General features: G+C 55.6%; 1 protein-coding gene across 1 annotated transcript in view; it reads right to left on the bottom strand.

Annotated features, from left to right (window-relative positions):
• The window catches only part of ROBO4 (roundabout guidance receptor 4), a 71,354-nt gene that overhangs the window by 45,051 nt on the left and 11,880 nt on the right, over window positions 1-14,423 (bottom strand). The window contains exons 3-7 of the mRNA XM_029912893.1: window positions 9,249-9,406; window positions 8,602-8,722; window positions 5,187-5,325; window positions 4,455-4,582; window positions 2,225-2,349 (exon numbers count right to left, since the gene is read on the bottom strand). Of these exons, the coding sequence (XP_029768753.1) occupies window positions 2,225-2,349; window positions 4,455-4,582; window positions 5,187-5,325; window positions 8,602-8,722; window positions 9,249-9,406 (671 nt within the window). The remainder of the gene's footprint in view (window positions 1-2,224; window positions 2,350-4,454; window positions 4,583-5,186; window positions 5,326-8,601; window positions 8,723-9,248; window positions 9,407-14,423) is intronic.

The following is a 14,423-nucleotide window of genomic DNA, read 5'->3' as shown; positions in this document are numbered from 1 at the left end:
GGGAACACAAGGGTGTATGTTCCCCTGGCTGCCTCAGTTCCCACGTATATTAAGCACTGGGAGCCGACAAAATGGAAGCCCCGTTTCCATAGGAAGGCAACATGAGGATGTGAAAACAACATGAAGTCAGCACACCAGGGATAGACCCTGGGGGCCATCCAGACTCTGGAGATCAGCAATGGATTTGGGGGGATATAAGGAGAAGGCAGAAGGGCCCTCGTTACACTGCACCGGGAAGCAAAAAGGACAGAGCTCTTTACATTCACGAAGGAGGGATCCTGGCCAGGTTGGCTGGAGACGCTGGGAGATTGCCTTGGAGAGAAAAACTACTTCAAACTAGGGTTTGGCCAGGTACAGTTCAGCGGAGACTCTGCGAAATGGGTTATACCTTTTGGTTTCTATGGAACCATTTCTGACTCTATGATTAACTTGCCGGCAAGTTAAAGAAGTATGGGCTGGATGAATGGACTATAAGGTGGATAGAAAGCTGGCTAGATCATCGGGTTCAACGGGTAATGATCAGTGGCTCCATGTCTAGTTGGCAGCCGGTATCAAGCAGAGTGCCCCAAGGATCGGTCCTAGGGCTGGTTTTGTTCAATAACTTCATTAATGATCTGGAGGATGGCGTGGATTGCACCCTCAGCAAGTTTGCAGATGACACTAAACTGGGAGGAGTGGTAGACACGCTAGACGGTAGGGATAGGATACAGAGGGACCTAGACAAATTAGAGGATTGGGCCAAAAGAAATCTGATGAGATTCAACAAGGACAAGTGCAGAGTCCTGCACTTAGGACGGAAGAATCCCATGCACTGTTACAGACTAGGGACCGAGTGGCTAGGCAGCAGTTCTGCAGAAAAGGACCTAGGGGTTACAGTGGACGAGAAGCTGGATATGAATAAACAGTGTGCCTTTGTTGCTGTTAGGGAGGGGGGATAGCTCAGTGGTTTGAGCATTGGCACACTAAACCCAGGGTTGTGAGTTCAATCCTTGAGGGAGCCACTTAGGGATCTAGGACAAAATCAGTACTTGGTCCTGCTAGTGAAGGCAAGGGGCTGGACTCAATGACCTTTCAGGGTCCTTTCTAATTCTATGAGATAGGTATATCTTCATATATTATTATTTTGGGCTGTATAAGTAGGGGCATTGCCAGCAGATTGAGGGACATGATCATTCCCCTCTATTCGACATTGGTGAGGCCTCATCTGGAGTACTGTGTCCAGTTTTGGGCCCCACACTACAAGAAGGATGTGGAAAAATTGGAAAGAGTCCAGCGGAGGGCAACAAAAATGATTAGGGGGCTGGAGCACATGACTTATGAGGAGAAGCTGAGGGAACTGGGATTGTTTAGTCTGCAGAAGAGAAGAATGAGGGGGGATTTGATAGCTGCTTTCAACTACCTGAAAGGGGGTTCCAAAGAGCATGGATCTAGACTGTTCTCAGTGGTACCAGATGACAGAACAAGGAGTAATGGTCTCAAGTTGCAGTGGAGGAGGTTTAGGTTGGATATTAGGAAAAGCTTTTTCACTAGGAGGGTGGTGAAGCACTGGAATGGGTTACCTAGGGAGGTGGTGGAATCTCCTTCCTTCGAGGTTTTTAAGGTCAGGCTTGACGAAGCCCTGTCTGGGATGATTTAGTTGGGGATTGGTCCTGCTTTGAGCAGGAGGTTGGACTAGATGACCCCCTGAGGTCCCTTCCAACCCTGATATTCTATGATTCTATGATCATTACTTACGAGTAAGGCTAAGTTTTTGTCACGGTTATTTTTAGTAAAAGTCACAGACAGTTCATGGGCAATAAACAAAAATTCATGGAGCCCGTGACCTGTTCATGACTTTACTAAAAATAACCGGGGGGCAGGAGGCCGCTGGAGACAGCAGGCCAGTAATTTCTGTGAGTGTCCAGGGGGCACGGGCTGGGCACCACAGGGGCCGCTCTGAGGACTCGCGGGTTGGTGCCTATCGCTAGGGTGAGGTTTGGGAAGGCCTGTCAGACAGGGCTTGTGTGGCCAGAGGTTGCTGGTTTCAAGGAGCTGAGCTACAGCAGACACAGACAAGCCCACTTCACACTAAGGGCCTCCAAATCCTGGGTGCCCCTGGGGAGAGCCACCCTCATCACTCCCCACCCGTCCCCGAGCCAGGCAGAGGGGCTGCCCAGAGCTCGCTGGCAGACACTCCAGGCCGGGGTCCCAGTGCACTTAGCACTAGTGGAGACTCCTCACTCACCTTCCAGTGCAGGTAGACGGCGGATGAGGAGGGGAGCGTGGTGCTGTTGTCCAGGTACAGCTGGACGTCCATCATCTCCCGCGGGACGTCCTTCGGCCACTCCCTCTGGCCAGTGTCCAGGGGGTCTACGGGCAAGAAAGGGACAAGCGTGGGGTTGGGGGCATGGGCAACAGGAACTCCGCGGGGCAATACCACCCCCAGTGAGCACCTTTAGAAGTTGCTCCCTCTCCCCTTTGACAACCCCAGCCTACGGGCTGTTACCATGTGCTAGCAACCCAGACACCCAGCTAATGGACACTGCAGGGCCCCCAGCCCAGACATCTGTAATGCACAGTCCCACCTACAACATGGGAGGGTCTATCTCTTCTTCAGGGCCATGTCCAGCCCATGGGGAAGGGGGTCTGTGACTCAGGGCCCCTCCCAGTCGGAGCTGTCCCATAGACATCAGGGCAGGGCACCCTCGGGAAAGGCCAGTGGTAGGGTGACCAGTGTCTGGTTATCAACCGGAACACCCGGTCGAAATGGGATCCTGACAGCTCCGGTCAGCACTGCTGACTGGGCCATTGACTGTCCGGTTGGCGGTGCTGCGCAGGAGGGTTAAGATAGGTTCCCTGCTAGCCTCCACGCCGCGTGGCTCCTGGGAAGCAGCTGGTATGTTTGTCCCCCCTTCGGCTCCTATGTGTAGGGGCAGCCAGGGGGCTCCGCACGCTGCCCCCGCCCCAAGCACTGCCTCCGCAGCTCCCATTGGCTGGGCACCGTGGCCAATGGGAGCTGCAAGGGTGGCACCTGCGGACGGGGCAGCGTGCAGAGCTGCCTGGCCATGCCTCCACGTAGGAGCCGGAGGGGGCATGCTGCTGCTTCTGGGAGCTGCTTGAGATAAGTGCCACCTGGAGCCTGCACCCCTGACCCCTTCCCGGGCCCCAACCCCCTGCCCCCCAGCCCTGATCCTCCTCCCGCCCTCCGAACCCCTCAATCCCAGCCTAGAGCATCCTCATCCCCAGCCCCACCCCAGAGCCTGCACCCCCAGCTGGAACCTGCACCCCTTCCCGCAGCCCTGATCCCCCTCCCACTCTCCGAATCCCTCAGTCCCAGCCCAGAGCACCCTCCTGCATCCCAAACCCCTCATCCCAGCCCCACCACACAGTCCGCACTCCCAGCCAAAGACCTCACCACCCCCATGCCCCAACCCCCTACCCCACCCCGATCCCCCTCCCACACACTGAACCCCTCGGTCCCAGCCCGGAGCCCCCTCCTGCACCCCAAATCCCTCATCCCTGGCCCCACCCCAGAGCCCACACCCCCAGCTGGAGCCTTCACCCCCCCCCCACTCCAACCCCCTGAGCCAGCCTGGTTAAAATGAGTGAGTGAGGGTGGGGAGAGTGAGCGATGGGGGGGAGGGGATGGAGTGAGCGGGGGCAGGGCCTTGGAGAAGGGGCAGGGAATGAGTGGGACTTTGGAGGAGGGACGGGGCTGGGGTGGGGCAAGAGTGTTCAGTTTTGTGCGAGTAGAAAGTTGGCAACCCTAGCCAGTGGGGAGACCACAGGCCCCAGGAATCGAACTGGAAGCCGGGAAGGGTGAACGGAGCCGAGCCGGGGGAGACTCTGCTGTAGCTTCAACCCCCTCCATGAAGCAAACCCCCAGAGAGGCAGAGCTGGAGGGGGCAGGGGCTGGGCCAGCCATGAAGTGACGCGCCCAATCCTGCACACACTCAAGCAGCGGAGTCACTCGGGCCATGTGAGGTGCGCTTCCCCGCTGTGTCTGCAGATCGGGCCCTGCCAAGGAAGTGACAGGAGTTCCCAGCAGCCAGGGGCATTGTCTCCTGATGGAACATCCAAGTGCTACTGCGCCCCGATCCCTGGGCCTGTGGTAGCGCAGTGGTAAGTAGCACAGAAAGGGGCTTTCTTGGAGCTCATGTGGGGCTGTTTCAGGCAGTTCAGGGCATTGGCCTGCCCCTCTCCAGATGCTGGGACCCCAGCCTGTCAAGTCTTGGGGAGCAGAGGAGAGAATCACACCAGGGCTGCTCAGAGAGGGCCAGAGCTGATGGGGCTGGTGGGTGGGCAGGGCAGGGATGTTACGTGTGCCCAGTCGCAGGTGACAGCTTTCCGCCTCCCCCAGTTCCCGGGGCATGCAGGAAGCAGGGTGTGCTGGGCACTAAGGTCTCTCTGCTGCCCGTGGGCATGGCCCAGCCCTGGCATGCTGCTGGCCGTGAAGGCTGTATGGAGCTGCTTACCCTGCACAGTGAGCGAGGCCTTGGCCGAGGCGGTGCCCACCTGGTTCTGGGCCGTGCAGATGTACCTGCCGGAGTCAAACGTCGTCACATAATGAATCCGCAAGGTGTTCTCCTCGTCCACCTCGTGCCTGGGCGTGGGAGACAGAACAGCTGCTGTGAGCTGCATGGAACAGGGACTGGCGGCCACTTGGTGTTTGTGCCCAGCCCTGTCCTGGCTGGCCTGTAGGCCCCATCGTTATGCACGTGACTCATAATAACAACAATAAACCATGAGTGAGCGGGACATGGGCAGCAGGGCTCTGGGCCCTAAACACAGGGAGCCCCCAGCTGCCTGGGCCCCTGGGCCGGAGCCTGGGATCTTGCATTTGCAGCAACCACTGAACATGGTTCCCTCTGCCTCATCAGAGCCAGTGGAGCCGCTATTCCAAGGGGTGGGAATTGCTCATGCTCATGACCAGTAACAATGCCAGGCTGTACCCCACTCTGCCCACCTCCAGGAGAACAGGAGACAGGCTGGGTTTGCCTCCATTGATCCCTCCGGATGCTGTATCGAATAGGCACAGTTCCCCCTCTCCCCCGCGGCCTTAAGTGAGCCTGGCATCCTCTGCCTACCTTGCAGCAATGGGCTATGGGAATTACTCAGAGCTTGGAGTGCTGGGTATTCGGACGCCCGCCCTGCTAGCTGGGGGGTCAGCGCCAAAGCTCAGAAGCCTCCGAATATACATCACATACCTGCCCCAGGGCAGCTCTCCGTGCTCCTTGTGCCACCATACTTTGGGCAGTGGGTCCCCCTCAACACCACACCCCAGCTGGACGGTGCTGCCAAATTTGGCCACAGTATCACTGGGTCTGCGAGTGAACGTTGGCTTTTCTGGGGAGGGAGAAGCAGAGATCTCAGTGACACAGTCCCGCTCTGCTGGGAGATGGAGCTCTGGGCTGTGAGAATTAGAGTCAGTGACACATGTTACAGGATCCAAGCCCCACAACCTCCTGTGCCCCCAGGAGGTCTCCACCCCCTACCACAGTGGTCCTCAAACGTTTGAGGGTCATGCCCTCCCTTACCCCTGACTGTGCCCCCTCCCCTCCCAGAGCTGGGGCCGGGAGTGGCTCGGGGGGGAGGAATGTGGACAGGGGTAAGGGGGCTGAGGCTGGAGCTGCAACTAGGGCGGGTGGGGCTGGGAGTGGGGCCGGGAATGGAGTCGCAGCCAGGGGCTGAGGCAGAGGGCGGAGGCGGGGCAGGGCTGGGAGCAGAGTAGCAGCTGGGCCATGGTGGGGGCAGGCAGCCGGGCCCCTGGCCAAGTTCTGAGCCGTGCCAAGGCTAGGGATGGGACCAGGTGCGGGGCCGGGAGCCGAGGCTATGGCTGGGGATGGGGTCAGACCAGAGCTGGGGGGATGGGCACTCCCTCCCCGCCCCCTGTGGGGACTGGCCCAGACCCGCCATGCCCCCTTCATGTTCCTCCATGCCACCCTAGGGGGGAGTACCTCTGCCCTACCAGCATGTGCAGCCCTCAGGGAATAAGGACAGTCAGAAAGGGGAAGGACGTGGCTCTCAACAGCCATTGCCTGCACTGGGGGTGTTGCGATAACTGGATCTATAAATGTATCCTTACTGTGAGCACAACTGTGAAAAGCAGTGAAAGTTCATAGATGCTACAGTAACCTGTAACAACAAATGTTGGAGGGAAAAGCTGCCAAAGGGAGACCGAGACTGAATGTGTCAAATGAAAAGGCCCCTGATATAACGCTAGCACCCACTGTCCACAGAACCCACATCTCTAACATGACAACCCCAACCTCAGCCACACTGCTTTCCACACTGAATGTGCCAAATCTATGTACCCCTGTCAGCCTACCTCTAACCACTACCTCACAGGCCCCTCTCAGAGCCAGGATTCCTGAGCTCCACTATTCTATTGCCGTCTAACAAATAGTTGTGTGACCCATTGAGATAGTGTGTGTCAAGCCCCCGTCTAGCAGCAGGTCCACAGGGCACATGGCAATTGCTGCTGTAGCTCCGAGGTTGGGGTCAGTCCCTGCTGGTGACCCCCGGGGGTGTGTGTGTTACTACTGTACGTGATAAGTTTTGGCTTTCTCGTTTAGTTCACTGAGGGAGGAAACATCCTTTAAAATGGGGTTCATAGTTTAAAACACAGCATGTCAATTATGGTGTGCCAGAATTTCAATCATTTCTCTCCTATTCGATTACCCGTTGCCAGGGCAGAAGGTGTGTGTGTGTGGGCACTGGGAGAGGCTGGCTTGACTCAAGCCCTGTCCACACTGCTGTTTGTAAGCTTGGAGGAAGGGATAGCTCAATGGTTTGAGCATTGGCCTGCTAAAACCAGGGTTGTGAGTTCAATCCTTGAGGGGGCCATTTAGGGATCTGGGGTAAAAATGTGTCTGGGGATTGGTCCTGCTTTGAGCAGGGGGTTGGACTAGATGACCTCCTGAGGTCCCTTCCAACCCTGATATTCTATGATTCTAAATGGTTTCCCATGTGGCTGAACTGGGAGGAAGTGACACAGCAATTCCGAGAGGTTGGAGTTCAAAGGGAGTCATCTCCTGGAAATCTGCAGCTAAGGCTGGGACTTGTCTCCAGGGAAAGCAATGTGGGAGAGAAGCCAGTCCCGTGAGTCTCTAAACCATGCACTGGCTTGTGGTTCGACATAGTTGTCACAAGAGTCCTGCAGCTTGAGTCAGGCCCAGGGACTGGTTTTGGAAGCTTCTGATATTCTCCAGGACTCGGGGTGCAGGCTCCAAACCAGGAGCCATGGAGTGAAGCTGCAAATGGAGCAAGCTCCCAGGGAGAGACCTGTGTGTTCAGAGAGGCCAGGCGGCTCCCGAAGGATGGAGACATTCCAGGTCAAGGAGGCTGGGCACCAAGGAGGGGCCTCAGGGCCGCCTGCTCTCCCAGCACATCCTGGCCATTATGGCAGAGATCACTTGGCTAGGAATCTCCTTCCCCAAGGGGAACGGCCCTTTCCATGCAGGGAGCCGGGGCAGCCGGCAGCACTCCTGGGCGCTTGGCTTCAGAAGCTCCAGGGAGCGTCGCCTGGGTCCCAGCCAGCCTGAACTCGTCCCCTCGCCCTGGGGAGCAGGATGCCTTGGGTGCTGTCATCAAACCTGCTGCCGCCCTGCGAGGGGGAGCTGCTGTTATGGTCTAGGAGAACCAGCCCCTCTCATGGGTGCTGGCCTGCTATTAATGCCCCTCAGACGGTGACCACACTGGGCATCCTGGGCACAGGCCATATGGGTTCTACCAGTGGTCTCATTGGTCACCTGGCTGGTTTTCTGGCATCCCATGTGTGACAAAGTGGGGATTTTTCCTAATGTTTTGTATGAATACTGTGTGTGCCTCAGTTTCCCCTATGTGCTGCATGGTTAACTAGGTGGGAAGGAAAGGTTGTTTACTCTTCGCAGAGATCCAGGTGAGACTGACCCTGGCTGTCTGGGGCCTGGGCCCAGGGGAAGTCCCTGAAGACAGTGACCACTCGAATTCCCTGGACATTTGGCACCTAGCAACTAAGGACTATGGATGGCCCAACCTCCTTAGGAAGCCAGTCAGGTGTGACCAGCTGGAGAACAAAGGGCTAAGGGGGAGGCCAGATGACTGTGTTTGCCTGGGAACAAGGGCAAAGGACTGAGGAGGGGCCAGGTGGGGTTGTTAAGGGTGGGCTGCTGGAAGTGTGTGACGGGGAGTCGCTTCTGGACTGGGACTACAGAGCCTCAGAGGGGCTCTGGACTCTGCACTGACCCAGCCGGACTTTGCTGTAACTTCCCATTCACTGTGTTAACTAAGGATGTCCTGCACTCTGTTCCTGCTGTCACACTGGCTGGGAGTCACTCGAGTCAGGAAGCTGGGGGTGCATTGCTTCCTCTGGGGGTGCAAGTCCTACTCAGGTGGACTGGCTGCAGGTTGCTCACGGCGTGAAGCCGGGGGGCTGAAGGCTCTGAGGTTCGGTCCCAGGAGGCAGGGAAGCCAAGGGGCTTACCCCAGTGAGAGAGTGACCCGAAAGGGGCTGAGACACTGAAGGGGTCCTTTCAGGGGGTGTCCTAGAGCTGTGGGTCTGTGACGCCATGGCAGCTGCTTGGCTATCAACCGAGCGCCAGGCCCAGTGGGCAAGGCCCAAGGAGGGGACTGTCTCCTCACCCAGGACAGACACCAGGGCAGCTTTGCTCTCTCGTTGGCCTGCCTGGTTGGAAGCCACACACACATACAGCCCCGCATCACTCCTCTGGGCGTGCACCATCAGGAGCTTCCCGCTGGAGACCTGCAAGGAGGGAGAGAGGGAGTCAGGGCCCCACGTGTCGCCCCAGCCAGAGCCAGCCCCAGTGCAGGAACTCGGCATCTGGGGGGAGCTTAGCTTGTGCCCCCACGTACTGGGCCAGCAGCAGGAATGGCAGCACCCCACCAAGTCCAGTATAACAGAGAGACGGCTGAAAGCGAGAGAGCGCGTATTTGGGCTACAGAGCGACAGACCTGACTACCCACATGGGGCTGAGGTAGCGCCGTCCCAGGCCTGGGAAGAGGGGGCCAAAGCGGCTCTGTTTGAACTCTGGGACAGGAAGCCGGTGGCCAAGGCAGCTCTGTCCCAGCCCGAGGGCCAGGGGCCAAAGCGGGTCTGTTCGAACCCTGGGACTGGAAGCTGGGGGCTGAGGCGGCTCCCCCCGTCTGCAGGCAGCAAACGCCACGAGGCTTGGTGCTCTAGCATGCAACCAAGCCCCCTGCTCGGTCCTGGAGGTGGGAAAAGCCAGGGCAGGGTATTGTGTGAGGAGGGGGGAGAGGACCGAGCTTACCTCGTAATGGCCAGCCTTCTGGCTTATGGGGACCCCGTCCTTCTTCCAGGAGATGGTGGGCTCGGGATGCCCCCTCGGGGGCGCACACTCTAACAGCACCTGCTCCCCCACCGTCACCAGCAGGTTGCTGGGCTGCAGCCGGAAATCTTCCCGCAGCGCTGCAAGGAGACCAAATATAAGCCAAACCACAGGGCAAGGCCTCCAGCCCTCCTGCTGCCCCGGCCCGAGAGGCAGAATCTGGCCCGGCGACTCCCCTGGCCTTGAGCCCCGTTTCTCTTTTGGCACATCCGCCTGCTCCTGCCAGTGGGTAGGGCCTGTGGGGGGAGGGGCACACGGACTCTTCCTTGGACCCGGGCTGGTGGGTGCCCTCACCCACCTGGGATGGCTTCTGCTCCTTGCTGGGATTTGCCCAGGGTTTTGTGAGCATCTGGCTGAAAATCCATGAGCAGCGAATGGAATGTGGCCCTGTCCGCCATGTCTCTTCAGCCAGCTGCCCCATAGCCACGCTAGGCACCCTCCAGCCTCCTGCTCTTCCCTGAGCCCGGCTGTCACGGTCCTGGACCAGGTATGGACGGGCTACGGAGCTTCCTGCTGAGTGAGCCCCCCAACTGCGTTCAGCATCAGGCCCTCCGGTGCTCCGCCCCATGGCTCAGGGGAGCTGAAATAAGGTACGTTACACACAGTGCCACCAAGTGGCTGAACAGTATAATACAGTTTAGCATGCCATTCCATCTCCCCCTCTAAGTTCTACATACCTACCGTTTACACTAAATACACGATCATGCTGTCTTTGAACTTCAGTGCCAATCAGTCTGTTAAGTGTCTCTGAATCACACTGGTTTTCTAATTACACGACCCAAACCCGTAACTACGTGGTCATCTGGCTGCCCAGTAGTTACAACAGCTGGCTGTGGTCGGTCTAGAACCCTTGAGTCTTCCTTTTCTTGTTTTGCATCCGCCAGCTGTAGCGTTTGCTCTGTTGTTGATTGTTCTTTCTGAGGAACAAATTGTAAATGTCGATGGTTTCTGTTGAACTCTCCACTGTTGGTCTTGGTCACATATGTTCTGGGCGATGAATTCTTTTTCTTTACAACAGCGCCTTGGCAGTGCAGACACTGTGCCGAACACCTGCAGGGAGGGGCCGGTGCAGTCACCCAGCACTGATACGCAATCAGATCTTCCACACAGGCTGTGTTTTGCCTGTTCTTGGGTGAGGCCGGGTAGATCCGTGGCACCCTCCCGTGAACAGAAGGAGTAAAAGACGAGCTTCCCCTTACTTCTCCTTTCCCATGGCTGGATTTTCGTTCCGGGCTCAGAGTCTGGCAGTGCCCAGCTAAGCTGCAGGGGTTTCAGGTGCTCTGTTGCTCACCACAAATAAACAAGGGGAGTGCTGAGTCCCCATCTGAATTTGACTCTCCTTTTCCCACACAAGGTCCACCAGGCAGCCTGGTTTGATCCCGTCTGGCAGCTCCTGTGTTCCAAAGTGACTGGCTCAGACCATGAGTCCCACGGACCCTCTGGAAGCTGGGTTCAGATCCCCCTCATCCACGGACAGGACCATGAAGCCTTAGCCAAGGGCACCAGAACCTTTGTAGAAGTGGAGAGCCACCAGCACTGGAACCGGGGGGGGGGGTTTCAGGAGGCCATGCACCCCACTTTTTAACATGGGCATAGTTTGGAGGGCAGAAAGGATGGCGTTGCCCCCCCAAACTACACCCATATGGTTATGGCCCCTGGCTCCCCCCCCCTCTAGTAAGAGGAGGCCCTAAGATATAAACCTTGGTATCAGAGGCCCGGTATGAGGCCTAAGGCCTGAACTAAAGTAATAGTCAAGACTTTGCTAACATAAGCAAAGTTAAGCTGTGAACTAGAGGAAGGCCCTGCTCACAAAAGCTGGCAAGGAAAGGGCTGATGCTGCAAGAAGATACATACCTAAAGGTACTAAACACTAGATATCAGAATGCTCCAATACTTGTACATTCCACATATAACCAGGAACAAGTTGACCCATCCCAATGACAGGGCCAAAAGGGGAATATGATGGATAGAGTTGTTTTGTTCGAACCAACATGTACAAGGTGCGAGGCGGCACCTTACTACGTAGAGGGGTTGTACCTTGCTGCGTAGAGGGGTTGCACCTCAATACGTCAGGAGTGATGTGTAACTTGTTTGTATCTGTGTATAAGAATGCATCCCTGAGTGAATATCTTTGTCCGGCCTAGGGGGCAGTGAAAAGTCCCGCCACTGACTGAGCTGAGTCCATTGTCAAGGGAGCACATATGTACTGGCTAGCCGCACCTTAGCAGCACCTCGGACTTCATTTGCGCGGGAGCTGGAGACTGTGTATCTCTAAAGGCAATAAACCCGGCCGACGTGCCTTCGTACCTTACTAGAGTCTGTGGTCATTGGGGGTTCTCTCGGGGTCTGCTGTGTCAGCGATCTGCGCAGAGCTGGGGCAGCACACAGAGGGAACACACGCACGCAGCCGATCGATATCAACATTGAACAGAGCAGAGCACCACACCGAAAACATCTGACAACACCCCCGAGTTCTGGCAGTGCCACACCAGCCCCAGCTCCAGCAAGGGCTCTGAAAGCTCCTCTCATGCCTGTGCCGGCAGAGGAGGAGGAAGTGGATCAGGCCAGCACGTCATACAACAAGCCAGGACTTTACCCAGGGCTTCATTAGTGTTGCTAATAAAAGCATCTCCCAAACCAGGTTTACCCGTATGAATACACCTCTACCTCGATATAACGCGACCCGATATAACACGAATTCGGATATAACGCGGTAAAGCAGCGCTCCGGTGGATCAAAGCAAGTTCAGTATAACGCGGTTTCACCTATAACGCGGTAAGATTTTTTGGCTCCCGAGGACAGCGTTATATCGAGGTAGAGGTGTATTTATAACCCACCGACACCAGGACAGGGCCCTGGTCTGAGCTGTGGGAACCAGAGACTTAATGGAGCCTGATCGGTAACGAAGTGTTAATTGGAAAGGCTCTGGGCCTGCCCAGCAGAGAGGATTGCATTGCATCACTAATGAAATGTGAGTTCTTGTGCTGAGCAACCCTTGCAAGAGGAAATATTGTGGGGGGAGGGCAGAGGCGGGACCGGCTGCTACAGTCCAGAGCTGCAGCTGCCAAAAATGCAGACAGCTCCCTTACATGGGGGTTCAGGCAGCAGACATGCAGTGAGGGAGCAGCGAGCGTGCGGCAGGGGAGCAGCAAGCATGTGCAGCTCATCTGGCCCAGAGCAGGGATTGTCCTCCAGGATTTCACCTGCCAGGTCAGTGACGATGAGAAAGTCCAGGTCACTTTATCCCATTGCAGGAAGCCTGGAGCCAGCTGAGCTTCAACACATGACAGACAATGACCAACGTGATGCTGGAATTGGGGCCGGGGGGCACAGGGTATGATAAATAAAGGGGGGGTAGCTCCCTTTTATGGACACCCAGCCAGCCAGGGAGCTACTACTCCCTGTTAGTAGCTGTTCTCTACTTGCTTTACCTGTAAAGGGTTAAAAAAAATCATAGGTAAAAGGGAGGGAGTGGGCACCTGACCAAAAGAGCCAATGGGAGGGCTAGAACTTTTTAAAATTGGGAAAAAACTTTCCCTTTGTCTGTCTGTTGTTGTTCTCCGGAGAGAGGAGACACAGAGCAGCGATGCTGTAAGAAGCTAAACCAGGTACGAAAAATCATCAAATCATACCTAGGAATTACTTATCTGAAACCCCAGATATGTAAGTAAATCAGGGAATATCTAGGAAGATGCGATTAGGGTTATTTCTTTTATTTCTTACTGGCTTGTGGACTCCTAACCCCCAACTGCTTTTGTTTTGCTTGCAACCATTAAGCTGGACCTCAAGAAAACCATTTTGATGTTTAATTATTATATTTGCTCTTTTTAAATCTAGCAATAGCCTAAGTTCCAGATGTATTTTCTTTCTTTTTGTTTTTAATAAAATTGACCTTTTTTGAGAACACGATTGAGTTTTTGTGTCCTAGGAGGTTTGTGCAGATGTTGTTAATCAGCTGGTGGCAACAGCTGATTTCCTTTGTTTTCTTTCTCAGCTCTTCCCTGGAAGGGGGGTGGGGGTGAAAGGGCTTGAGGGTACCCCACAGCGAGAAATTCCCAAGTGCGCCTTCCTGGGTCCAAAGGGGTTTTTTTGCACTTGGGTAGTGGCAATATCTACCCATCCAAGGTCCCAACAAGTCCCAACCTCGGGAGTTTAATACAAGCCTGGAGTGGCCAGTATTAATTTTTAGAATCCTTGCGGGCCACCACCTTCTGCACTCGAAGTGCCAGAGTGGGGAATCAGCCATGACAGCCCCCAAACCAAAAAATTCATTAGTCACTCCGCTCTACTTCCTACTGATCTGCAAAGCGTCTCCCACTCAGCGGGCACTGAGTGAATAACCATCATCCCCATGGCATGGAGGCCTTGGAAAGTTACCTTATAAATAGCAGGCGAGTTGCCTGTGGAGTTTCAGCACATTCTTCCCAGTCCAGTTGCAATGAGCGTCTCCCTGAGTTTTACTCAGGTTCCGGACAGAGAGACAACGTACCAGATGGCAGTGCCTGGGCCAGAGCTCCAGATACTGCAGGAAATTGGCTCATTTGCCTTCCCATCCGAGCACAGACCAGACAAAGAGAAGTACCCTTCAGTCGATACAGTCCTCTTCTCCAACCAAAGCCCAGTGCAAGGGCATACTTGGAAGGCTATGCTTTAGGGAGCTGGCATGCAGGAGGCTACCCCGGTGTCTCATAGTGGTGACATGGGGACCTCTCAACATATCTGTGTGACTCAGCCTGAGCAGGGGCTAAGAGGCTGCATTGAAGCTACCTACCACCCAGGACTCTCAATTTCCGGCTTTCGCTTCATTTCTTGTGTGAAAACTCTTGATGGGCCCAACTCTACTTCAGTAGAAGTTGAGAGTGCTCAGCGCCATTCAGATTAGGCCCCCTGTGGCTACCCCTGAGTGGGACATGGGAAATTGCTGCTGGCGTTATTTATCCTCTTTCACTGATGCATCATGGGTTAATATTGTTTGTTCCCCAGCTGATTTGTTAAATCAAAGAGCTGGGGGAAAGCTGTGTATTCATAGAATATCAGGGTTGGAAGGGACCTCAGTAGGTCATCTAGTCCAACCCCCTGCTCAAGGGAGGACCAATC

Source organism: Terrapene carolina, unplaced genomic scaffold, assembly GCF_002925995.2.
Source record: "Terrapene carolina triunguis isolate 2854851 unplaced genomic scaffold, T_m_triunguis-2.0 Scaffold374, whole genome shotgun sequence".
Lineage (NCBI taxonomy): Eukaryota > Metazoa > Chordata > Testudines > Emydidae > Terrapene > Terrapene triunguis.
The sequence above is the reverse complement of the archived record's forward strand: the minus strand, read 5'-3'. Positions and strand labels throughout refer to the sequence as shown.